Source organism: Cuculus canorus, chromosome 19, assembly GCF_017976375.1.
Source record: "Cuculus canorus isolate bCucCan1 chromosome 19, bCucCan1.pri, whole genome shotgun sequence".
In the NCBI taxonomy this organism is placed as follows: domain Eukaryota; kingdom Metazoa; phylum Chordata; class Aves; order Cuculiformes; family Cuculidae; genus Cuculus; species Cuculus canorus.
The window spans coordinates 9439161-9463794 of NC_071419.1; the positions used below are offsets into that span (position 1 = coordinate 9439161).

Sequence of the window (24634 nt, forward strand, 5' to 3'; positions counted from 1 at the left end):
ACCCAAGCCTGTTTGCTTTGTGGATATTTTCTCATCTCCTCGCCTGTCTTCAGAAGTACCATGCTTACATGGTGACATCTTCACTGTCAGCCATGAAGGCATTGATGGTCACTGGTTGAGAGCATGACAAAAGCATGTGTCCTTAATTGGGGCCACTTGGATTCACCTCTTCCTAAGCATTCCCAGAAAAGTAGGTGGATAATTATTTGAAAGCCTTGAACTAAGGAACGGTAGTAAAAGTTGGAACATCTTGCAGCAGTTCATGTTTTAGTTAAGAAAAGGATTTCGTTCTTTCGCTGTTCTCTTTGTCGGTGAAACACATCTTCCTTACTCTTCTCCCAGCATGACTCACTGACGTTGTTATTCTCCTGGCTGCATTTCCCAAGGTGTTCTTGGTTTATACTCAGTTAGCAAGAAGAAAAATAGAAAATCAGCCCCGACAGCAGACACAGCATCCTGTGACCACCTGGCTGCTGTGTCACGTCTGTTTTGTCTCTGTGCATCTTTAATGATTTTATGCTAAATGGAATAGCTTTAAATCAGGACGGGTGAGGAACTCTCCCCCTCCTATAGCAAAGACACCAAGTTTATCCCTTGGCAAAGGGGACTTTGAATTTCCTCTAGCAGAAAAGGAAAGTCTTTGTTTCTTAAAGAAGTGCCCTGACCACCAAGCAGTCGGGAAGGAGAGCAATAGTCATGTTGTGAGAGCTTTTTTTGTTCAGTCTTTTATCTATTCTCTGATTGTGCCTAATCAGAGGATGAGGAACACCTTCTCTGTGGAGTCCAGGGAGGTTTTGGCCTGAGATTAGTGCTGAGATAATCACTGTTATGACTGAGACCCCTCATAAACTTCAGGATCCAAAAATAAGTGTATCCACAACTCCAGGCAACAGAAACACTAAACAGAAGCTGAAGATTTCAAGGATGTCTGGTTTGAACTCACTTAACTGCTGCCTGAATCCTACTTTTTATCTGCTCTGGAATTTAATCTGCTTTTTATCTGTGGGGTTTTGTTCCCATCAAATGCCCAACGCAGAGTTCCTGCAGTTTCTGTGGCTTTACCACAGGGCAGTGGGCTGCTGGTGCTTCTGTAAATCAGGACTACATTTCATGAGGAGAGTTGAGGAGTTTTAAGAAAATTGAATGAATTGAAAAGATAAAATAAGAGTCAGCACTAATTTCAGCGGCTTCTTTCCAAAACCTTACAAAATAGCTGTTGAAATGTTCCTTACTTCTTCCTTCAACCACTGCCAAACAAAGCTGAAACATTTACCCTTAAATTTAAGCTTCTATAAACCTCCACTGCTGATTCCCCCGGCCCCCACGGTGATGCTACCTCTTCACCTGTGTTCCTTTCTTCTTCAGAGGCTGAGCCACAGCTGGGTACGCTCACACTCACAAATGTTACCCCCGACAGCTTCAACCTCTCCTGGACCACAAGAGATGGGCCTTTTGCCAAGTTTGTTATACACGTTAGAGATTCCCATGCTGCACACGAACCCCGGGAGCTTACGGTGTCGGGAGGTGCTCGCAGCGCTCACATCTCAGGCCTCCTAGATTACACTGGCTATGACATTAACATTAAAGGGACCACCAGTGGTGGGGTTCACTCAGAGCCCCTCACTGCTTTTGTCATGACAGGTACCTACTTAAAAGTTTGCAGTCTATTTATTGGCTTATAAAATATACATTCCAGTATGGATAAAAAGAATAACTCTCTACGGCATTGAGTATCTTATCCAGCAACGACGGTTTTCTTTGCAGCTTAGTGCAAGGATGGGTCAGAGCAGTCATGTTGACGTCAAAAAATCCAGAGAAATTGAGACTTTTCCCATTGGTTCCTCACTTTATTAACATGCAGTGAGAACACCAGTGCAGTAGCAGCATTCCTTAAGAAATGAGCAACTGTTTGCTTTCAAAAACTCTGCTCTTTAGCTCCAGCAGAGCACAAATGCTTCGTTTTTGCAAATACACCAGGAGAGTGTTGTGAGAGGAAGCTTCCCACCACTAGGTAAACACGGGGCACCTGCTGCACAGCACAAGGATGTGCCCGCAGTTGACAAAAACCTGCTGGGTTTAGAGTGTTGGTGTCACTCATCACCTCTCCCAGGAAAATAATCTCAGCATTTTGGGCTCATTATTCGTTTATCCACCCTCATAGAGACCAAACCAAGAGTAGAATCTTTGGGATTGCTTGATTAGAAGGAAGCGAGCTGCAAAGAAATGTGTCCAAATTGAGTGAATTTGAGCTGAATCTCTGACACTCAGATGTGTAGCTATCAAAACAGAAGTGCTTCCAAATTATGAAACTTTAGAAGGCAATTTTTATGCCAAATTCTAACAAAACATCCATTTCAGCAGTTGTGAAATATTAAAACGAACCCCAAAACCCTTTCCCAGAAAAAAATCTGTGCTTAAGTAACTGGTATCTTCTTAAGCGAGTGGAATTCGAGTGATTGGAGGATCAGAAGAGTTGGATTCTAAGCTCACAAAGCAAGAATTGACAAATAGCTTAGAGAAATACTAATAATTGCTCCAGGGATCCAGGAGCAAGACCACTTGATCTGATTTAACTTGTCAGATTTCGAGTAAGAAAAACATACTGAGAAATTATCTTGTGAAAGTTTGGCCTGTTTATTTTCAGAGATGCGGTGGGAAAGTTTTGAGGAACTGATCCACAACCTCTAAACTTTGACAAAAGTCATGGTGATGTGGAAAAAAAAGACCCCTCAGTGAAATTTAAGTTGTCAACATACCACACTAGGAGCTGCCTGTGAAGACATTAGAACAGATTATTGCTCTGTTCTGCAGGCATTAGCTCCTGCCCGGAGTGCAAACTCTGGCTTCTCTCCTATTCCCCACAAAAATCAGTCTTGCCAGTATTTATTACTTGCACTGGCTATGACCCTGACTGGACTGCTTTTAGCAGTCTTGGCACTTCTGACCCCTCCGTCACTGAAAAGACAAGCTGGAGATATTCACGTGAAGTAGAGAGGTAAAGAAGCAAAATATAGGGATTGTGGATGCCAAAGTTGAGGTTTGTCCCTAAAGCTTTGACGGTGGACAAAAGTGGAAGGAAGTAAAAGCTTTATGCTGAGGATTTTTAAACCGGTTTTGGTTATAACTGTCTTGCAATGCATGTGTAACAGAAGAAATGTCCTTACACAGTGAGCTTGGAAGGAATTTCAGTGGAGCCTGTGAGATGAGGTGTTGAGACACCTTTGATGAAATTTAAGAATAGAGAATGGACTTATGAAGGCTCCATTGAAAATCCTAGCCTTGTGGTCCTGGCTATGCACTTCTATTAAATCCATATTTTGGGTAAAAATGTGATTTATGTTTTGTGGAATCTGTGACACTTTCTAATTTGCATTGTTTTTCGCTTCTTTTTTCTGTGTGTTTTTGGACCTTCCCTTCTTTTAGAGGCCATGCCCCCACTGGAAAACCTAACTGTCTCTGATATTAATCCTTACGGGTTCACAGTGTCGTGGATGGCATCGGAGAATGCCTTTGACAACTTTCTAGTAGTCGTGGTGGATTCTGGCAAGCTGCTGGACCCACAGGAGTTCCTCCTTACGGGAGCCCAGCGGCAACTGAAGCTTAAAGGCCTTATTACTGGCATTGGCTATGAGGTTATGCTTTATGGTTTTGCCAAGGGGCACCAAACAAAGCCCCTAAGCACTGTGGCTGTTACAGGTATTTCAATGTGAACAATTTGTTCTCTTCCACCCTTTCTTTCTTGCTTTTCTTCTCACATGGGAGATGTTTCGTGCAATCCATTTGCAAAGCGAACCTAGGCTTTTGCATCCCTTTCTGCATCGTGGCTACACGTAACTCCTCGTGATTGATAGGTTCACCAATGAAATTCTGTTCCTCTTAACTTGATGTTTCCCTTTTGTCTTTATGAGGGATCCTATAGAAGTGCATGACCTGGGTTGAGGGGTGAGAGTCATGAAAGTACTTCTAACCAAAGTCTTTAGTGAAAACTGGCTGCATGCAGGAGCCCGTCTTGTTAACAGCTGCTAGGCACACTGGTGTTCTCCAACGTGCCAACAGTCAGGACCTTCAAGAAGAAGAGTCATGGATTTCTTGCCCATGGTGTCCTTTCTTTCACTCTGTGTGTGAGTTTCACCCAAAGACCAGCAAGTGTGATCATTGCCACCCATAAAGTTGGCATCTCTCTCCAGAAAACCTTAGCTCGTGTTTTCAGCTTCATCGCAGCTGCTCTTTTCCAGCAGCACTTGAGCTTTCTTGAAAAATTGCAGACGGATTCTCTAGCCCCATCACCATCAAATCTCATCTGCATGTTGCTGTCTATGCAGCAGTAAGGCTAGGGGTTACCTGATTGGAAGTTTGCAAGAAAATAAATGGGAATGTCCTTCTGTGGAAGAAAGAAATGCCTTGGAGATGCTATAAGATAGTAACCACTCCAGCAGCATTTCTCTAGGTAATGATACTTGACCATACTGAGCTGAAGGTATTTTGCAGGTAGTTAATAACTTGCAGCTCCTGGCATCCTCTTGAATGGGTTCTTTCACTAAAGACAGTAGGTCTTGCATTTTTATTTAAGTGTGCTGTTCAAGAGACGTGAATTTTCATGATTCCCTCTTTGCTGCTTCAGCATCCGTTTAATATCAAAGTAAAGGATTCTTCTGATCAGAAGCATCACAGATGCCAGAATTGCATGAAATAAGGGTTTTGCATGAAGAAAAAAACTCTTTGAAGTGGCTTCTATGTTGTCCTTCTAACAGAGAGACCTGATAATATTACAGGCATGCCTGCGGTTCCATAACAAGAGCTTGTTTTTATCATACAGGAGGATTTCACATCAGTAATGAGGGAGAAATGCACATAAAACTTACTATTAGCATGTGTAACTTTGCATGCCAGAGGCAAATGGTGTCTGTCCATGCAGTGGATTAGCTATTAAAGAGTGAAACTTGGAATGGGCCTGCACACATTCACATATATCTTCTTCAGTATGTGTATAATGCTAATAATCTTTTTTTTTTCCCTCAATAGCTGGCAGATTGTTTCCCTTTCTTTGAGCTGTGGTTGGATTCTTGCAGTGTGCTGTATCCAGACCTCAGAGGGGTCTTTGATAAACTGATTATGAAATCATTTCTTTTCCCTACCACTATCTTATCCTTTTTTAGAAGCAGAACCCGAGGTCGACAACCTTCTGGTTTCAGATGCTACTCCAGATGGCTTCCGTCTGTCCTGGACTGCAGATGATGGGGTTTTCGACAGTTTTGTTCTAAAAATCAGGGATACCAAAAGGAAATCAGATCCACTGGAGCTCATAGTACCAGGCCATGAGCGCACCCAGGATATAACAGGGCTGAAAGAGGGTACTGAATATGAAATCGAGCTCTATGGAATTAGCAGTGGACGACGTTCCCAACCTGTAAATGCAGTAGCAACCACAGGTATTGTCTTTGCAACAGGAAAAGCGTAACATGTTCCTACTGATTTCTTTCAGCTTCTCTCCTTTTCGCAGCTAGCATGAGTTGTTTCTGAGGTGTTCAAGTTGTCTCCTGCACGTCCTTTATCCAAGTTACCAGTTCAATGTGGTGTAGTTATTTCTAAACAATCATCTTGTATTCCTTAGCTTTATCATAGAATCATAGCATCATAGAATTATAGAATCATAGAATAGTTTGGGTTGGAAGGGACCTTAAAGATCATCCAGTTCCAACCCCCTGCAACGGGCAGGGACACCTCCCTCTGGATCAGAGTGCTCCAAGCCCCATCCGACCTGGCCTTGAACATCTCCAGGGATGGGGCAGCCACAGCTTCCCTGGGCAACCTGGGCCAGGGCCTCACCACTCTCATTGGGAAAAAATTCCTCCTTATGTCCAGTCTAAATCTTTCCCTCTCCAGTTTATACCCATTGCCACTTGTCCTATCACCACAAGCCTTTGTGAACAGCCCCTCCCCAGCTTTCCTTCAGGTACTGGAAGGTCGCTATGAGGTCTCCTGGGAGCCTTCTCTTCTCCAGGCTGAACAAGCCTAACTCTCTCAGCCTGTCCTTGGATGGGAGGTGCTCCAGCCCTCGGATCATTCTTGTAGCCTCCTCTGGACCTGTTCCAACAGCTCCATATCCTTCTTATGTTGAGGATTCCGGAACTGGGCACAATACTCCAGATGAGGTCTCACAATCTATTCAATATGGTTTTATTTTATTGCTTTAAAGATCTGGAATTAGGCAATAGAGTCTAGTAATTAAACTACTGGCTTTTAGGTCCAAGAAATATTATCTCTGAATCAACCTTTTTTAGTGCTATCCTGCAACTAATTACATATCACTACTGCACAACACTTTACCTCCCGATAAAAGAGGGATGCCAACAGGAATTTACCAGAGCTATTGAGAAGTTTATTTATGGCTTGATCAGCCAAGGACTAAGCACTATTAATGTACACTGATCCTACCAGGAGCAAAATATGCTCAATAATTCAAAATAAACTTGAGTTTCTTGTGAAATCAAAGCTTTGAAGTCCCTCGGCAGAAGTTGTTGTACATTCTCAGCCTTGTGTGCTCAAAAAGCTTGATGTAAATTAGTTTAGAGACTTCCTCAGGTAAAATCACCCAGAAGAAAAGTGCAGAACAGAGCTTCATTTTGTCAGTGCCAGAAATAAGGAGGAAGCTTTTGCTCTTTGTAACTGGAATATTTTTTCTTCTCTTATTTTTTTAATGAAAATATGCAGGTAATAGTCAAGTTTAAAGTTCTTGAGGCCTAGGTTGAATTAATTAGTTTAATTTAAACAAAAAAAAAGGTTCCTTATTTATAGTATTTAATTCTGGCACTTTTCAAGGAAGTGGTAGCCTGATCTAGTGGGATGTCTGTGTCCATGGCAGGGGGATTGGAACTAGATGATCTTTAAGGTCCCTTCCAACACAAACTATTCTATGATTCTATGAAGGTTTTCAATCTTTTCCCGCCAAAATCATGGTTTCATTTTTAAATATTATTAAATCTAAAGGAAATGAAGCAATGTCTCGTGACCCAAAGTCACCATTTGAATTAATTTTACTTACTGATTTGAAAACATTGTCATTTCAAATCGACCTGATTCTGTGAGGAGGGTAATGAGGAGAGGACGGGAGAGTTCAGTGTGTGAGAAAGCCAACAGAAATGCATAAAAAAGGCATTTTCTGAGCTCTACCAGTGTACTCCAGACAACACATGGAGAAGGGACAGCAATAACTCAGTATTGCACAGTTTTTCCTGAAATAGCATGGCCCCATGATTCCCCTTAATGCCTGCGGTGCTGGTTGTTAGCATGGAAAGGCACATTTCTGACCAGCTCCCCGACTGCCATCACACCCTTTGAATAAACAGCAAGGACATATATATAGCAGCAAGGACATATATATAGTCACCCAAACACTGACATGAAGCAGAACATGCATCCATCACGAGCCACTGTTCTCCACGCTCATGCAGATTGACTCCTAATGGAGAGGGATGTTTAAAGTCAACTGCACTTGTTAGCAGCGTGTCCCCATTTTCACTGACTTCCAGGATATTTATGGTAAACCACTTAGAGTTATCATTTTCCTCATGATTACATTCTTATTCAGTTCTTTCAGGGAGATTTAGCACATCACCTACTGAAGCCAGTACTCCAAAAGATGTTTGTCAGATGTAAATACCCCAGGCATAATTTCTAATAGAGCTGGAGCCACACAAACCCAGCTAAAAAATTTGGGCTGCAGGTTGCACCACAGTGGGTAGTTGGGCCACCAAAGCATCTCACAGATTTCTTTTTTAGGAGTTGATTGTTAGACAAATATATGTATATTTATAACATCTCCAGTCTGGTTGCAAAGATGTATTTTTATCTCAGAAGGCGGTAGCTCAGACAGGCTTATATTCAGCCTTACTTTATTCTGGCCTGCGCACAAGTTACAAGTGAGCAAGGAATAAATTAGTTCTTTAGCTTTAGTAGAAGAGATAGTAAAATAACAGCTAGCAAACAAACCAGTAACCCTAAACCAAACATTACCACGGAAATGTAAGCAGGAAAATAGTCTAGATTGAAAATCCATCCTTGAATTTATCACTCAGTGATAAATCAGTGATCACCCTTGTGCACCCAGCTGCAGTCTTTGGGAGATGGGTCATCAACTGGTGTAACTGGTGCTGTTGAGGGAGTCTGGTTTGAGCACTGCCATGCGATCCTTTCTGAGAGTCTGACCTCTTGTCTTTGTCCAACAAACCACCCATCCACCATGTGGAAGGAGGGGAAGGAAAGTTCTTGCAGTGTTCACCTTCGCTACCTTGTCCTCCTCTGTGGATTCCTTTCTTTTTTTCCCTTTAAGAAGAAGCCAGCAAGACAGTTGATCTAGTGAAAGTCATGGGCTTTGGATGTGGAAAGAATGAGCAGGGCAAGAGGGGCATTTGCCTTTTTCTCCATGTAGCTCGTGTTGGTTCTGGGAACTTGGCCAGAAGCTGAGATGATCTCCCTTGCTCCCATCACACCAGGAATGTAGAGTGAAACCATTGGGCATGGGAGTTGACAACAAAGTCATACTTCCCACACCCATTGCAAATAGTCCTTCCTCCATCATTTACTCATACGTACAATTGAACAGCAACAGTTTTCCCCTGAGAGCTGCTGCTGATAATGTTGTTAAAAGGTTATTCTCTTTGGGGTGATGGTGGTACCCACTGTCCCCACTCTCTGCATTTGTCTGTCATTTTACCCTCATCAATTCTGCTGAGGGTAAATTCTCATCAATTAGAAAACAGTAATTATTAAATCACTGTAGTGCAGGGCAGCACCACACAGATCTGCAGCACCTGATCGAGTTGGCACAAGGGAGTTTGTCCTCTGCGGCTCTCAGAGGGACAGTCAGCGTCTTTTGGAAATTCATCTGTATAATGTCTGTAAAGGCACTGTGACAGCATTTTTAGTCTGAGAGGATCACAAAACACTTCACATACTCCTTATACCTGATAAATGCAACCTGATGCTTCCTAGTGCTCAGGAAGAGAAAGCCAATGAACACACTCCTATAGCAATGAAAGAACAATCATTTTAGCAAAAGAAATCCCCAAAGAATCGCAGCTACTCAGTTATCAAGGGGGCTTTAGCAACTTTACAGGCAAGTTCTTGGTCTCTCGTACAGCAAATGGGGAAAGATGTTAGAGGATTATGCTAATTACTTGCATTTGCCCAGCAGATGAACTGAGGTTTTATATGAGTGACATCACAGAAGCACATTGGTCACTTTTTATGCCTGCTTTCAGGTAGCTCAGAAGATGGTTTCATCTGCTCCTTTTTACTTCTCCTGTGCTCAAAGCTACTACTCTCTTACATCTCTGGGACTCGTTCCAGGGCTGATGCTTGATCTGATGGTCCATTATACTTCCTTTTTTCTCCCAGGAATGTAGCTGCAGTTGGGGTAGTTGGGGATGGGAAATTCTCAGAACCAAGGCTCTTCTCACTACTGTTTGCTACACAGTTCACCTGGTACAGAAAACAAGCATGAAGCCCATGGAGGTGTGCACAGCAGAGTCTAAATGGGATAGATTGGGTACTTTGTTTTCTGGGAAAGGCTGGAATTTCTCAAGGGTGTGAAAACAGAGTGCTTTCCATCCCTTTGGTCTCCAGGATCATCACCAGCACTTTCCCCAGTCACTAAGGTCATCCACAATGTGAAGCAAAGTCAATGTGATTCTCACTTCTCTCTCTTTCCCAGATTTCGTTTATGGTCCTTGTTTCCTTCAGACTGTGCCTAAATGAGTAGCAACTTTGTGTGACGTGGCTTTACTAACCCTACCTTGCTTTCTTTGTTATCTTTAATTCTTTTATTCTTTTGGCTTTTCCATGTGAGCAGACCCCACAAAAGCAGCATGTTTAGTGAGCTCCAGAGATATAATTTACATTTCTCTCGAGAACTCAGTTATTTTTCTTCCCTTGCCTTTCGGTTGATTTAGTGCATTGCTGCTAGAGCTTTGGGGACACATGGAACAAACAACCCTCTGACTTCTTTCCCGCAGACACGTTCTTTCCAAGCTATTTCAAGCACAGTCCCTTTTTTTTTTTTTTGCCTCTTGCCCCCCTTTCCCTGCCCTCAGCCTGTCTCCACCACTCTTAATGTGGATGGTAGATGGTATCTCTCCTCTTTGTGCTAATGACTTATTTTATGTGGGCTGTTTATTTTTTTAGCACGTCAGTGTTGTTTTGGTAACAGTCAAAAAAAGCAAATTGGAAGTGAGATGCTCAGTGTAAACTTTGAAGTAGCAGCTCTCTTTACCATGTGCTTCCATTCCACGCTTGTTTTGCAGTAACTTAATTAAACCTTAAACTGGAATATTTCAGGTACCTGTTGGGTTGCACCTTAAGAACGGGTCATTATGGCAAAGCTTGGGCTTTGTTTGCCCAACTTACTGGTCTATTTATATAGGCAAATGTAGGGCTCAGGTTTATACAGGGAAAGGCTGAGTTGTATGACAAAGAGCTGCAGCGGAACCATGTCTTCTTCATGATGATTATAGTCGGGTGTCCTCTGGACAGATGTGCTCGATGTACGTAAGATAAATCATGGGTTGAAGGTAGTGTTTCCAAGAAGAAAATCCTGTCACTTCTAGTTTGAAACCAACAGAAGTCACAGACAGGCAGTGCTTGAGAGGATGGACCCTTGATGAACTCACACAACTGAGTCCAGGTCTTTTTTTCAGGCATTGTGTAGTAGAAACTTTATCCTCTGGAAGAGAGATTCCTCCACTAAGTGTTGTTGCTGCTGCCTGTCACAGACAGGGCTCTTAGACACAATGGAAAGTCTGAAAATCATCCAAATGAAACTGGAGAGGGAAAAAAAAATGTAGAATGGCATTCCTGTAATATTTCCTCCATATTTTTCTATAGCATCTCTGTTACTTCTGTGTACACAATATGTAGATAAATGTCTGGGTATTTTTAAGCTATGTACTACTGTAATGTTACTGTAAAAGGGAAATTTAGACCAAATAGATTGTTCCTGTCAGTATGTAACAAAACCATTTGGTACTCCCTGTGTTAGTGTTGTCTAGGACAGAATATCGATAGCATCAACTCTTGGGATAAAGGGATAAGAGAAATCAGCGTTCCAGCACTAAGGACTGCTAAAACAATTATTTACCTTTTCTTTCTAAGTGATATGTTTGTTCTCTATTCTCTACTGGCAGTTGTTGGATCTCCCAAGGGAATTTCTTTCTCTGACATCACGGAAAACTCTGCTACAGTCAGTTGGACACCCCCTCGCACCCGCGTGGACAACTACCGGATCTCCTACGTCCCTGTCACAGGAGGTGAGTGACTGCAAGAGGTTTAAGGAGGGAGATGGGAAAAGGGAGAGCAAAAACGTTTGTTATGCTGATCTCCTTCTCTCAGTGCATCTCCCAGATGACGTTACACAGATCATCTCTTTTCTTCAAACTGCTGACGGAGCTGTACATACACACTCCCAGGAGCCAACCTCTGTCTGAACGTACTGTCCCACATCCCACGGACAAGACTTGTCAGGGAGGTTAGAGTTAGTTGCTGGAATGATTGCAGCCCTAATAGGGCCACATTCACCAAAATCTCTGTACCAGCCAAGAGTCCTAAATAAGGATTTATTTCCAAACCATCTCATTATTTTATAGGCACTTTATGAGCCAAGGATGTTTGAAGAGATGGCCCTTGGAAATAATAATCATAATCCATGGTTATGATAGTTTTCCAAGGCAGTGATTTTTCTCAGTACTCTCCTCTGTTGTTTCACTCCATCCATTAAATCTCTGGTTTAGTGTTCAGCTTGAAAAACTTCCTGTAGTTAAATAGGTTTTTATCATAACTTAGGGACATGTCTGAAAGGAAACAGCTAGAGAGCAAACACTGCAGATGTCAGGACTATAAAAGACACGCTACTGACTAAGAGAAGTAAAGATATAAGCCTTTAGAGAATGCAGTAAGTACACGTGCAACTCTAAATATAAAGCAATCCCCCAGAGGAAAAGAAGCAATCCACAATCATAAAGTTAGGCATTTTCAAAGTGTCTTCTTGGAATAAATCCAGAATTTGAGACAAGTGTGTCTCCTAAGCCTTCACCCAAACATGCAGCACCTCTTAGAATAATATATACTGTATCCTTATTGGAAACGAGGTGGGTGAAGGAAAAACCTCCAGCCCTCACTGGAAACAAAGCAGATCTAAACTGCAAGCCCTGGCCTCATAGGTGCATGAACTTCCACACAGAGAGTGCTGTGCTTTCACCTTACATCTTATTTGTAGAATTATATTCTTCTGAACAGAAATGTTACTTTTTTCTTATTGTTGGCATACCACGAGAGATGAATACAAACCAATGTCTTAGATTTAGGTGATGTGGGAGCAATATTTTTCCCTGAGGCTGCTCGTTGGCATCAGTGACTGTAACTAACCAGGGAAAAGTCACCTTCTCCTGTACAAGAATATCCATGTTGGTCATAATGTCATAACTTGAAACACATTATTCATTACTAGAGTATTGTGTCACTAATCCCTTGGTGTTTGGCTTCATCCTAGGTACTCCAAACATTGTTACGGTCGATGGAAGCAAGACAAGGACCAAGCTGATGAAGTTAGTCCCAGGTGTAGACTACAGTGTTAGCATCATCTCTGTGAAAGGCTTTGAAGAAAGTGAACCCATCTCTGGCACTCTGAAAACAGGTAATATATAAAGAGTTGTCTGTGCTGTAGGAAAGATTCATTGGAGACTCACTAGGATCCCATTTTTGCTGTCTGCACAAACTGTAGAAAGTATTTTGACTGTGCTTTCTTTTGTGTCTGTATTTCAGAGGAGTATAGAATTTGTGAGTTTGCTCAGGCTCCTATTCGCTAAGTGCTGAACCAACTTGCAGTGAGACAGAGACAATTGTAGTATTTACAGTTCAAAAACACCAAAAAAACCCCACTAGAAGTTTAATCAATACCATTTTACAGCTGAGGGAGCAGAGGACAGCTCAGCTGAGCTGTTTAGATGAGTTTCTGTTACGGACTCAAACTTCATAACTTCTAGGTTCTGCACTTTGTTCTAAGCATAAAAACATTCTCTCTCCTGGTCTTTCTTCAATGCAACATTAAATATCCCTGCAGAAGGTGAGGGGGTCTACTATGCTGCTGCCACCACCTTGCAGTCTGCTTTGTTCTTTCTTTTGGGGGGGCTAACAAGTATTCAGAGAATTGGGACAAGGAAAAGTATTGATGAGTATTGGCTAATAACATGGCATTTATAGTACTGGAGGCAGGCGTGTATCCCAATTCAGGGAAAGTATAAAACTTTGAGCAAAATAGAGTGTCCTGAGGAAGCAAGGCAAGATGTGTGGGTATTTTGGATGGTTGGCTGGCTGTTTGGTTTATTTTTAAACATGCAGGGCAAGCTGGTGGAAGGTCACAGTGGCCGTCAGTTGCTGTCACATTGGTTATTTTTCCCATCTGTGTCTCCAGAGTTTGCTCCAAAAAGCAGTCCAGATTTGAGGGTGTTGAGGGAAATACATGAGCTCTGACAGAGCTGTTAAGATTGATGAGATCAAGATTGATCTGAGAACACAGTTAGCTATGTCTGTTCCCAGTGTTTCATCTTTTCACATATTGACCTCCCTTTCCAGTGGACAAATTTGATGTCTCTTTATAGGCACTGACGTCTTTTCTGCAGAGCTCCGCTATTCCAAAGGGGATCATAAAAGCTTCATCAAGCAGCAGTGTTTGCGCATTTTATGTCATGTGTTTACAGCAGAGCATTACACAGAGCTCAGAATATTTGTCAAATTCCTTTGATTTGTTATTCTCTTCCTTTCAGCTCTGGACAGCCCATCAGGCCTAGTGGTGGTGAACATCACAGACTCTGAGGCTCTGGCAACCTGGCAGCCAGCAATTGCTGCTGTGGATAATTACGTCGTCTCCTATGCCTCTGAGGATGGTAAGAAGAGTTAGTGATGGGTCACGGAGCGGGCAGTGTTAAAGCTCTCGAGAGATGCTCAGAAATGGGTGCAGCAATGTGACTTTGGAAGGATGGTGGGGGGCTGTTATTTGAAGGAGATGCCTGGCTGGAAACACTCTGAAAAGGATCATTTTTTAAAAAATCATTGAGATCTCATCTGGAATATTGTGTCCAGTTATGGAATCCTCAGCATAAGAAGGAGATGGAGCTCTTGGAGTGGGTTCAGAGGAGGCTATAAGGACGATCCAAGGGCTGGAGCACCTCTCATACGAGGACAGGCTGAGAGACTTGGAGTTGTTCAGCGTGGGGAGAGAGAAGGCTCCAAGGAGATATTATAGTGACCTTCCAGTACCTGAAAGGGCTACGAGAAAGCTGGGGAGGGGCTGTTCACAAAGGCTTGTAGTGATAGGATGAGGGGCGATGGGTATAAACTGGAGAGGGGCAGATTTAGACTAGATATAAGAAAGAATTTCTTCATGATGAGAGTGGCGAGGCACTGGAACAGGTTGATCCAGGGAAGCTGTGGCTGCCCCATCCCTGGAGGTGTTCAAGGCCAGGTTGGATGGAGCGTTGGGCAGCCTGAGCCAGTGGGAGGTGTCCCTGCCCATGGCAGGGGGGTTGGATCTGGATGATCTTTAAGGTCCCTTCCAACCCAAACTATGAATCTATGATTCTAGTTAAGCATTTCCAATTCGGACACGAACAGAGATAACGGAGATTCTTGAAAAGATGATGTTATAATTGATATGAACACTAGAGAGTGCTAGTACCTTTCGATAAAGACCTCTGGTGTTAATTCAGATTCAGCAGAGGTGTAGGCAGAGAGGTGAGTTCTGGGCTTTTATTTTTTTGCCCTTGCTGCCAGCTAGTAAATGAAAAAGAAAAACTGAATTAAGCATATTGTTGAGTACATTGTGACACGTCTGAATAATGCCGGGACCTGTTCTGTGTTTTCTTCTTAGAACCAGAAGTTACTCAGACAGTATCAGGAAACACTGTGGAATATGACCTGAAGGGCCTTAGACCTGCAACTGAGTATACGCTGAGTGTCCACGCATTGAAGGACACGCAGAAGAGCGAGACCCTCTCCACTCAGTTCACTACAGGTGTTATGTCCCATCTCACTGTGGGGAGAGCTGCTATCTCATCTAATTCCACACGGCTTACATTTCTCTAATACCATAAAGTCAGCCAGCACATTGTGCTTTTTTTTACTAGAAACTTAAATTTTGATAGTATTTGCATGGAATTGTCTCTGTTAGAAGGCAAGTGTGACTGATCCAGAAGGAGGTTTTCTATCTCCAGTTGTCCAGATTCTCACACAAAGCAGGAGCTCTTCTTTGGGGGCTGATGTTGGGGTATCAATGCTGAAGGTATCCAGCTGGTTTCATACTTATGGTTTTCCACAAGCATCGATGACATTGTGGATGTTTCCCATTCTCCTGGCTGTTACTTGACTTGTCCCAGGGCATTAACTAGAGAGCCAAGAGCTGAGTCAAACAAACCCTGTGTTATAATTACAGTGGAGAAAGGAACCTGTAGCCAAATCAAGTATGAATATTTTTCCTATTCAAAAGACGAGTCACTAGAATCGGAGTTTTTCTTCCTAGAGAAGTTTTTCTTCCAATCTGCCTTCTTGTATTAAATAACGGAAGGCACCATTCTGTTTCAAAAGATATTTCAGTGCAACTGTTTATAAAATAAAGTGCCTGGAACAAGCCAATATTTTAACTTAGATAAAATAAATAACTTTAGTTTTAGAAACTTCCAATGGGAAAATTACTTTTTAATCACAAAATTTACATTGTAATGTCTTCTAATTTCAAATTCCTGGGGAGAAAAAGTTTGCTTTCCTGGCCTGCTTTAATATACTGCCCATAAGATAGCCCGTGTACTAAGTGTGATTGTAATTGAGCTGTTGTTTCTTTCAGGACTGGATGCTCCAAGAGATTTAAGTGCCACTGAGGTACAGTCAGAAACAGCTGTAATAACTTGGAGGGCTCCACGTGCTCCTGTCACTGGTTATCTCCTGATCTACGAGTCCATTGATGGCAGCGTCAAGGTAATCTATAACCAAACCAGAAGGCCTATGCCTCAAACCTGGGCAGTAGAGATGCTCAGAAGTGTCCAGCAAGGGAATGTGATCATGTGCCTTACATTAAACACAGTTCAATACTAAATACCTCTTTCATTTGAATAGAAATGCATTTAAAACCTCTTTAAGTCCTTCCCTGTATTATATCCTGAAAAAGAAGCTCAATTGCAACCTGAATTTTGACAGCTACCTCTCCACAATATGGTTAAAAGCACAAGCAACCATTTTCTTTCATTCCAAACCTGTATCATGGAAGAAACCCACACACCCGAAAGAGTAGGATTCCCCTTTCTAAACTCAGGAAAACTCATCCTTATGCAAGTGAGGTGCTGAAGGAAGGGTAAATTGCCTTTGAAAGTGCTTCTTGCTTCCAATGATGTTATTATGTTCCTACATAACTGGATTACATGAGTTGCTGAAATATGAATGAGCAAAAGGGACAAATAGGTTTGGATGCCCAGCCTGGTACATCAGAAAGGATTCTGGTTTTCAAGGAGGCAAATTCCCTAAGCATACTGAAAATCAGTATTTTAAAGTTTCAAGAAAGCAGCCTTTTGAAGACTGGAGTACAATATCTTATTGTCCTAAAAGGTGTTTCTCGTCAATTTTTTACGGTCTCACAGAGGCTTCTATAAAATGTGTACATTCGAGGCATGTAAACATGTATGCTGCCTTGCTTTGAACCCACACAGCTTATACATTATGAAGGTAAACAGTCCTTTCCAGGCAACTTTTCCCAAACTTCTAAAGAAAGTTAGCTTGATAAAAATCTTGGAGGAATAGAACTTTTGTAGTAAATAATTTAGATGGTAAAAAATATGGTTAATAATTACCACAAAAAAAATAATGCGGTAAACGAAAATACGTAACAGGTAACTGTTCTGGTCATTATGATTTTCTCACTGAGATTTCTCTGTATTAATCCTCCTCACCATAGGAAGTTATCCTAAACCCTGAGACAACTACCTACAACCTGGGAGAGCTGAGCCCATCTACCCAGTACACGGTGAAACTCCAGGCTCTGAGCAGATCTCTGAAGAGCAAGACGATCCAGACTATTTTGACCACAAGTAAGGACTTCAGGGCACGTGCATAGCTGAAATAACATCTAAGTTACTGCTTTCTGGACAGAGCCAAGCTCTGCAATGAGCAGACATAGACCTCACAAAGAGGTCATCAGGGTTAAAGGTTTTAAGCCTAAAGAGGGGAGATTTAGATTAGACAGGAGGAAGAAGTGTTTTCCTGTGAGGGTGGGGAGGCCCTGGCCCAGGTTGCCCAGAGCATTGGTGGCTGCCCCATCCCTGGAGGTGTTCAAGGCCAGGTTGGATGGGGCTTGGAGCAACCTGATCCAGTGGGAGGTGTCCCTGCCCATGGCAGGGGGTTGGGACTGGATGGGCTTTGAGGTCCCTTCCAACCCAAACCATTCTACGATTCTATGATTTTTAATCCCACTGTCAGCACGCTTCATGTACTTGCAGGGTCAGCACAAAAGTCCCAGTTCCCCCAGAGCTGTAGTGTTATCAGCTTTCCCTGCACTGGCAGGAAGAAATCTCTTTCTTTATATCCATCCACATCATCTATATAGTCCTCTTTCTGATGAAATATCCTGCCTTTCCAGTGCAAAATATCGAAGAGACCTTTACTCTTTAAAATCCAGACCAACACCCCGACTTAACTCTGTGTTGATGCACAGCAAGCTGTTAAAGACGATCAGTATTTAAGTTGAAATGAAGCAAACCACACACACGTAAACATAAATTGGTTCAGTGACTCAAGAAGATTAATCTCTAGGCAGGTTTTTGTCTCCTCTTTTTAATATTGGTTTTCTCGCAGCCACACAGCATCCCTGTTCCAGCTTTTAACAGGACAGCTCTGCACTGAGCTGAATGCAAGAACAGATTGGGTTCTCTGAAGGTCACTTCACAGCTAACATTAAGAAAAAAAAAAAGAAGTCCAGCATTAACTGTGAAGCCTTGCCCGTCATTTGTCTCACTTTTCATGGTTTCCAGCCTTTCAGACCCAGTAGGACCTTCAGCAGTTTCCATTCTCCCTTCTGCCGCTTGTTCCAACCTCAGCCCAAGGACTCACGGAAGTCACACAGCCCTGAGATTGCTCATATTCCCTCCTTGTGTAAGGCAATGTAAACTCCATCAACAGGCGACAATCCACTACCAGAAATAGGAGAAGAACTAAATCTGTGTGTATTTAAGTGATGTTTGGCAAATTGACCATAAGCAGGGACTGAATAGAGTGCCCATATGCACGCAGTGCCCACCTCCTTCAGGCTGAAGCCTGGCGTTAACTCTAAACATACATTTATGTGCTCTTTAGTGCAAGGGAAACACTGAGGTAGCTCCCTGCACAGAGCCACTTTTCTCCAAATCCCAAAGCTGTTATAAATTCTCTGTAGGTGAGGCACAGTCAGGAACTTTCAGCATACTGGAAAGGGAGCAACAGCCACTCCGTGAGCCGCCACAGCTATAAACTCTCCTATAGACACACCTAAAGCATCTTTTTAATTAGACCATTGGGTGAAAATGTTCATGACCTAAGTGAACCTAAATAGAAAAAAATGAAAAGCTTTTTATCATAGAATCAGAGAATAGTTTGGGTTGGAAGGGACCTTAAAGACCATCCGGTTCCAACCCCCCTGCCATGGGCAGGGACACCTCCCACTGGATCAGGCTGCCCAAGGCCCATCCAACCTGGCCTTGAACACCCCCAGACGCAGGGTAGCCACCACTTCCCTGGGCAACCTGGGCCAGAGCCTTCCAACTCTTTTTAGAAGGTTAGAAATTGTTCTGACTGCAGCGATGCTCTTAGCTTGTTGTCAGAAAGAAATGCTTAACAATATTTCCCTGTAGTTTCAACTGTTATTGTTTGCTTTGGTTTTTAAATGTCCAGTTTTATAATATAGTTAATATTGTACTTGCTAGCAAAATATTCCCTATTTTTTATTTTTCGTTGTATTCCTGTCTTTGTATTTCCCCCTCCCTTTTTTGTCACATCATCGGAGATTGGCAGATTTGGGGTTACGCGAAAGTTGCTGTAAACACAGCTCATGCCATTTAAATATTTAGCTGGAGGATGCACTCCCATCATAGCAGGGAGTAGTTATCTGGCATTCACAGCACTTCCAAAAGCATAGACAGATGTGCAAAAGCATATTCAAAAGAAAAATTTGCATCGTCTGCTCTTTACTGTGAAACTTTTTTGTGTAGGATAGCAATTACAAGCCCATTCCTGGCTTCTGTACCTGGCAGCACCGTTGACCCACAACAGATTATCATGAGCCATCTGTGTTCAACAAGTTCTTTGTAATTGCCGGTTGCTAATGGCTGCTTTCTGATTATTTTTTTTTGTTTTCTTTTTTTTTTGGGTTTTTTTTTTTGTGTTGTGCAGCTGGGCTTCTCTATCCTTACCCCAAAGACTGCTCCCAGGCTCTCCTGAATGGAGAAACTACCTCTGGACTCTACACAGTTTACCTGAATGGGGACAAGGCTCAGCCTCTGCAAGTCTTCTGCGACATGAGCGAAGATGGGGGCGGATGGATTGTGAGTAAGAGGGAGAGAGACTGCACCACCCTCACTCACATCTACTTGTGCTAAGAGCGGAGGGAGCAGATCCCACCCCTGCTCATCCATGGCATCCCTCACAGTGCTCTGTTATCAGAGTAGGGCTGACTTGTCCGTAACTTTTGAGGAATCTCAGGTAGGGCACCTATGTTTCTAGACCAAGGATACCAGCTCTTTCTCTAGCTGGAGAGAAGAGAGGTGTCTCTCAAGGATGGGTCATATCAGTGGTTTCAGCACCTTGGAAAAGCACTAATCCCTCTCCACTGGCTATAAACGGTGGTGAAATTACCATCTTAGATCAAATATGTCCCTCCTAAATAGCTGCTTAGTTGAGGGCAGAGTAAGCTGACTCTATTTGGATAAGAGAGACAGTGAAAGAGGTTAAAATGCAGGAGAGAAAAAGCATTTGTTCAGCAGCCACATGATGTGGCGGCCAGTTGGTCTTCCCAGAGCATTATTCAAGGGGTACGTTCCACCCAGACCACAAACGGATGGTGATAAACACGCTGGCTTTCTGTACTGACATCCTCAAATCTGAAGCCAGAGAGACCCAGGGCACAGAAAAGAAGAAGGAGCAGGAGAAATGCGTGTCTAGGAGATGGGGGGATGTAGAAAGTCTTGGCTGAGCAATACAGAACTATAAGGGGCTGTTAAAAAATACAGGAAGCCAGAACTAAAGGGTCACATCATACGGGGGAGTCCGGGAACTCAATAGAGAAACTGGAGGCTTAAAAATAAAGCAAGGAGAATTCAATGGTCTTGATACAATTTAGTAACTGCAGTGACACTGCTGCTTTGAGCAGTAAAGGCAGGGGAGCAGCGATGCTAAACTCTGCATTTGTAATGCTTCACATTGCTACTGCCCTTTCTGTCCATCGATAACACTTCTTATGTGTGGTGGTTGTAGGTGTTCCTGAGGCGTCAAAACGGAAAGGAAGATTTCTACAATAACTGGAAGACTTATGTGGCTGGTTTTGGAGATCCTCAGGATGAATTCTGGATAGGTGAGTGGCAAGAGTTTGTCTTCTTTAAAAGGAAAACACAAACAGAGCCCAAAAGTCTAGGAGCCACTTTTAAGTCTCCATTTAGCTGGCAAGAGAATTTGTAAAGGGGAACGTAGTCTCGTAGTCTCGGCAAAAGAGGCTGAGGAAAGCATGTTGTGAGGGAGAGCGGAGTTGTCAGGTCCAAGGCAGTCCCTCCAGTAACATCTTATAGCTATCATGTTCTTTTGTCACTGAATGTCCCAAAGTGCTCTGTAAGTAGTCAGAAGGTAACCTGAGAAGCAACTGCAAACCTTCCTGTACACCCAGGACACACCCCCCCCAACCAACAAAAGCACATCACACAAAGAAGCAAAGAGGGAAAAATTGAAGTAAAAAGCAAATTTTCGAAGAGATTGCGCTACATTATGTTTGGTCATAAATGAAATACAGTGATGATCAAGCAGCACAACTTTGATTGCTTTCCCCAAAGGGCTGCCTACTGCTGTGATTCGGAGGGAAGAGGTCTCCCGATCAGCCTGGTTTTACCTATTTTCGTTCTAACATTACACTACAGCTGAAATGTCTCACTTTCCTCAGCAGTACGAATTGTTCACTTGTGTCCACAGGTCTGGAGAACCTTCACAAAATTACCTCTCAGGGCCAGTACGAGCTGCGTGTGGATCTACAAGACAAAGGTGAGACAGCTTACGCTGTCTACGACAGGTTCAGCGTGGGAGACGCGAAGAGCAGATATCGGCTACGAGTGGATGGGTACAGTGGCACAGCAGGTGAGGTGAAATGGCGTTTTTAATTCTCATATACAATTTCTTCCCAGTTGGCTCAAGGTAACCAGGCGAATGTCGCAGATCAATGTCTCAGCAGGTACCTTTAGTATGTTAGGAGTTTGAAAATACAAACATACGAATATATTTTGTGCTTTCATTTTAAATCCTCCAGTCGTTTAGGTGCCACGTTTTACAGCATGTTTATGAGAGATTATAAACAAGTATATTAAACAGCCATATATCTCATCAGGCTAATGCTTGATTGCAAATTATAAAGCTAATAACATCTTGGCACAGCCTTATCCTTTGCCAGCAAAATCCTGCTATAACATGATTTGTAATTCTGCTGAACAAACCTTACTGCCCTTATTGAGTCCTCTTCAGGGTTTCAAAAGATTAACTGGTAAATCCACCCCCATAGAATGTCTTAAAGGGAGAGAATTTCGTGCTGCCAGGTGTATAAAGGAGATCACAGAAATGTGTGTGTAAGGACTCTGCCCTGTCACCACCACAGGAACTTTTTGCACAGCCTATAGATATACAGAAAAAGGATATGCAGTAGTAGTAGAATTAATGCCTATTTAAGGCAAACACGATGATGCAGAGCAGTAATAGCTGCTACAGCCAGTAGGGTTCAATCCTGCTGCTTCCTCCTCCTAAACATTCAGGTATAAGATTAGTGGATGGAGCAACACAGATACTAAGGCATGAATGTGACCTCTGCTTTAGGCACGCACTGAAGGCTGCTCCTATTGCTCCCATCTGTAAATGGGCACCCAGACTCTAGGAGGAGGAAGCCAACGGGAGGCAGACATCTCTGGCTGTATCTCCAGCTGAAGAAGATGGGTAGATTTACTGCATGGAATAGCAAAGCGTGGGGCCTCCTTTGATTCACTCCTTGTGGAGGTCCTTTGGGCTTGGTCTGTCCATGCTGCCTTCTGTACGTGACTAACATCCAGCTTTCAGCAAGAAGTGCAGAAACCAAGCTGAATTTAAAAAGCTCAATAAGTTGGGTATTAGAAACACCTTGAAAAATGTTTTTATTTGCCTCCCAACCACTAAAAGTATGCACTTCTGTATTACGAGGGACTGCTTACAAAGGCTTGCAGTGATAGGATGAGGGGCAATGGGTATAAACTGGAGAGGGGCAGATTTAGACTGGACATAAGGAAGAATTTCTTCACTGTGAGAGCGGTGAGGCCTTGGAACAGGTTGCCCGGGGAAGTGGTGGCTGCCCCATCCCTGGAGGTGTTCAAGCCCAGGTTAGATGGGCAGCCTGATCCAGTGGGAGGTGTCCCTGCCCATTGCAGGGGTTGGAACCAGATGATCTCTAACGTCCCTTCCAACCCAAACTATTCTATGATTCTATGGAATCTAAACTTGGCAAACCGCTGACCTTGCTTTTCCTTTTGCCTCTTCACCCAGGTGACTCCATGACATACCATAACGGAAGGTCCTTTTCCACCTATGACAAGGACAACGATTCTGCCATCACCAACTGTGCTTTGTCATACAAGGGTGCATTCTGGTACAAGAATTGTCACCGAGTCAATCTGATGGGCAGATACGGCGACAACAGCCACAGTCAGGTGAGTTTGATGTTTGAAGGCTTCTGTAATGCATTAAAAGAAGGGCAATTGCAGTTATGGATCTGGTGGTTCAGCTAGCCAGACATCAGAGCACCAATCAAGCCACTCTCCAGACCAAAGGATCATAGGGAAAGATGTGGGCAGTTGCTCACAAAACAAGAATTTAATGTCAGCTGGTGAAATATTGATGGTTTTGTATGAGTTTCCAAGGGAATATTCTCAAGTGTGCAGGAAACAACTGTAGTTTTCAACACATGAAAGAAAATGTTCTTCCTACCATGAAAGCCAGGCAAAGGGCGACTGCTCTGGTGAGCAGGAACATCGTGCATGTCAGTGGCCAGAGCCTTGTGCTCCCCAAAGCCCCTCTACTTGGTTGTGCCTCTGCTCCCAAGTTAGGAAACTGCCTGGAGTTTGAAACGGGAACAGTAAAGGCCAATAACAGGAGGAGTGCATGGATGACATCCTACGCTTCATCTTTGTCTTTGCAGGGTGTTAACTGGTTCCACTGGAAGGGCCACGAATACTCCATCCAGTTTGCAGAGATGAAACTGAGACCTTCCAGCTTCCGAAACTTGGAAGGAAGACGAAAGCGAGCGTAAAGCCCCAGAGGTGGCGAAGGGGCTACGGGCAGGGTGTCGGGGGGGGAGGGATACAGAGTGGGGGTGTGGGGAGATCCTCTGGCAGCAGGGGGGTGGTGGGATGTGAGGAGCTGGTAGCCGTACCAAAGCATCGGTGACCCTTGGCCCAACAGAGGCTTCCGCAGCAATCCAAACAAGCCTTAAGTGTCCCAGCGTTTTCAGCAGCGCAGCTCTGGCTGCCCACCAGTAATATCTCCACACCAAAGACAACAATCTCAAGGGTTGTATGTTGTTCTATGAGTTTTTGCTTTCTCAGAAAGCCTCTGGGATAAAGTTCTTCCACAGTCTGACTATCTCTTGGGTGGCCCAGGGTAGGGGAGGGAGAATAGCTTTGTACATTGGTAGTTTGTTTTAGAACCAGCCATATTTTACACACAGAAATGTGTATGATTAATTATCATTATTATTATTATTAGTTATAATTGAAATTCATTGGTCGTCAGAAAGCCTTTTATATATATATATATATATATCAAGTACCACAGAGAAGGAGGGGATGGGAAAGGGAAAAGCAGTATGTTTTTAAACTTAAGCATAAGATTAATATTATTAATATAATGACAAAGTAATAATAATAATGATAATAATAATAAGCTAAGTTTGTGTCATTTTTAAGAGAACCTTGCTTTTGGAAACACAGCAGGACAGTGTCTGATTGTAAATTTTTTTTTTTATATAAATAAAAGCACAATTACTTTTAAATAAATTTCTACCTTTCTTCATACATGTTGAGTTTGTGCACGTCCAGGGTGTATTTACTTAGATAGGGGAGTAAAAGAAAGACTGAGAATGATTTGGCTGCTGAGCCCATACAGAAAACTGTTCCTTTTGTCAGTGCTGGGTTGTACGTATTCTGCTGGCTTTGTTACAGTAAAACGCCTGTGAGAATTTTGTTTCTTTTAGAACGCATTTCTCTTTTATTCCTGCCCCAAAAGCTTTTTTAAGTGTTTTCCTAAGTATTACTGACCAACGCTTGCTCCATCTAGGTGGGAACAACTAACAAAAGGATACCAA

At 43.0% G+C, this 24634-nt stretch overlaps 1 protein-coding gene across 5 annotated transcripts in view; it reads left to right on the plus strand.

The window, feature by feature from the left end:
• The window catches only part of TNC (tenascin C), a 74770-nt gene extending 50175 nt beyond the window's left edge, over positions 1-24595 (plus strand). For 3 of the 5 annotated variants that reach the window (XM_054084580.1, XM_009569420.2, XM_054084582.1), the window contains 12 exons: positions 5157-5429; positions 11181-11303; positions 12542-12685; positions 13815-13934; positions 14918-15061; positions 15887-16017; positions 16988-17120; positions 19453-19604; positions 20533-20629; positions 21235-21396; positions 22819-22982; positions 23471-24595. In XM_054084580.1, coding sequence (XP_053940555.1) covers positions 5157-5429; positions 11181-11303; positions 12542-12685; positions 13815-13934; positions 14918-15061; positions 15887-16017; positions 16988-17120; positions 19453-19604; positions 20533-20629; positions 21235-21396; positions 22819-22982; positions 23471-23581 — 1754 coding nt within the window. In that variant the 3' untranslated portion in view covers positions 23582-24595. Of the gene's footprint in view, positions 1-1365; positions 1642-3423; positions 3697-5156; positions 5430-11180; positions 11304-12541; positions 12686-13814; positions 13935-14917; positions 15062-15886; positions 16018-16987; positions 17121-19452; positions 19605-20532; positions 20630-21234; positions 21397-22818; positions 22983-23470 lie in introns of all 5 variants that reach the window. The other 2 variants (XM_054084583.1, XM_054084581.1) reach the window with 2 other exon arrangements.
• The last annotated feature ends 39 nt before the right edge of the window (positions 24596-24634 follow it).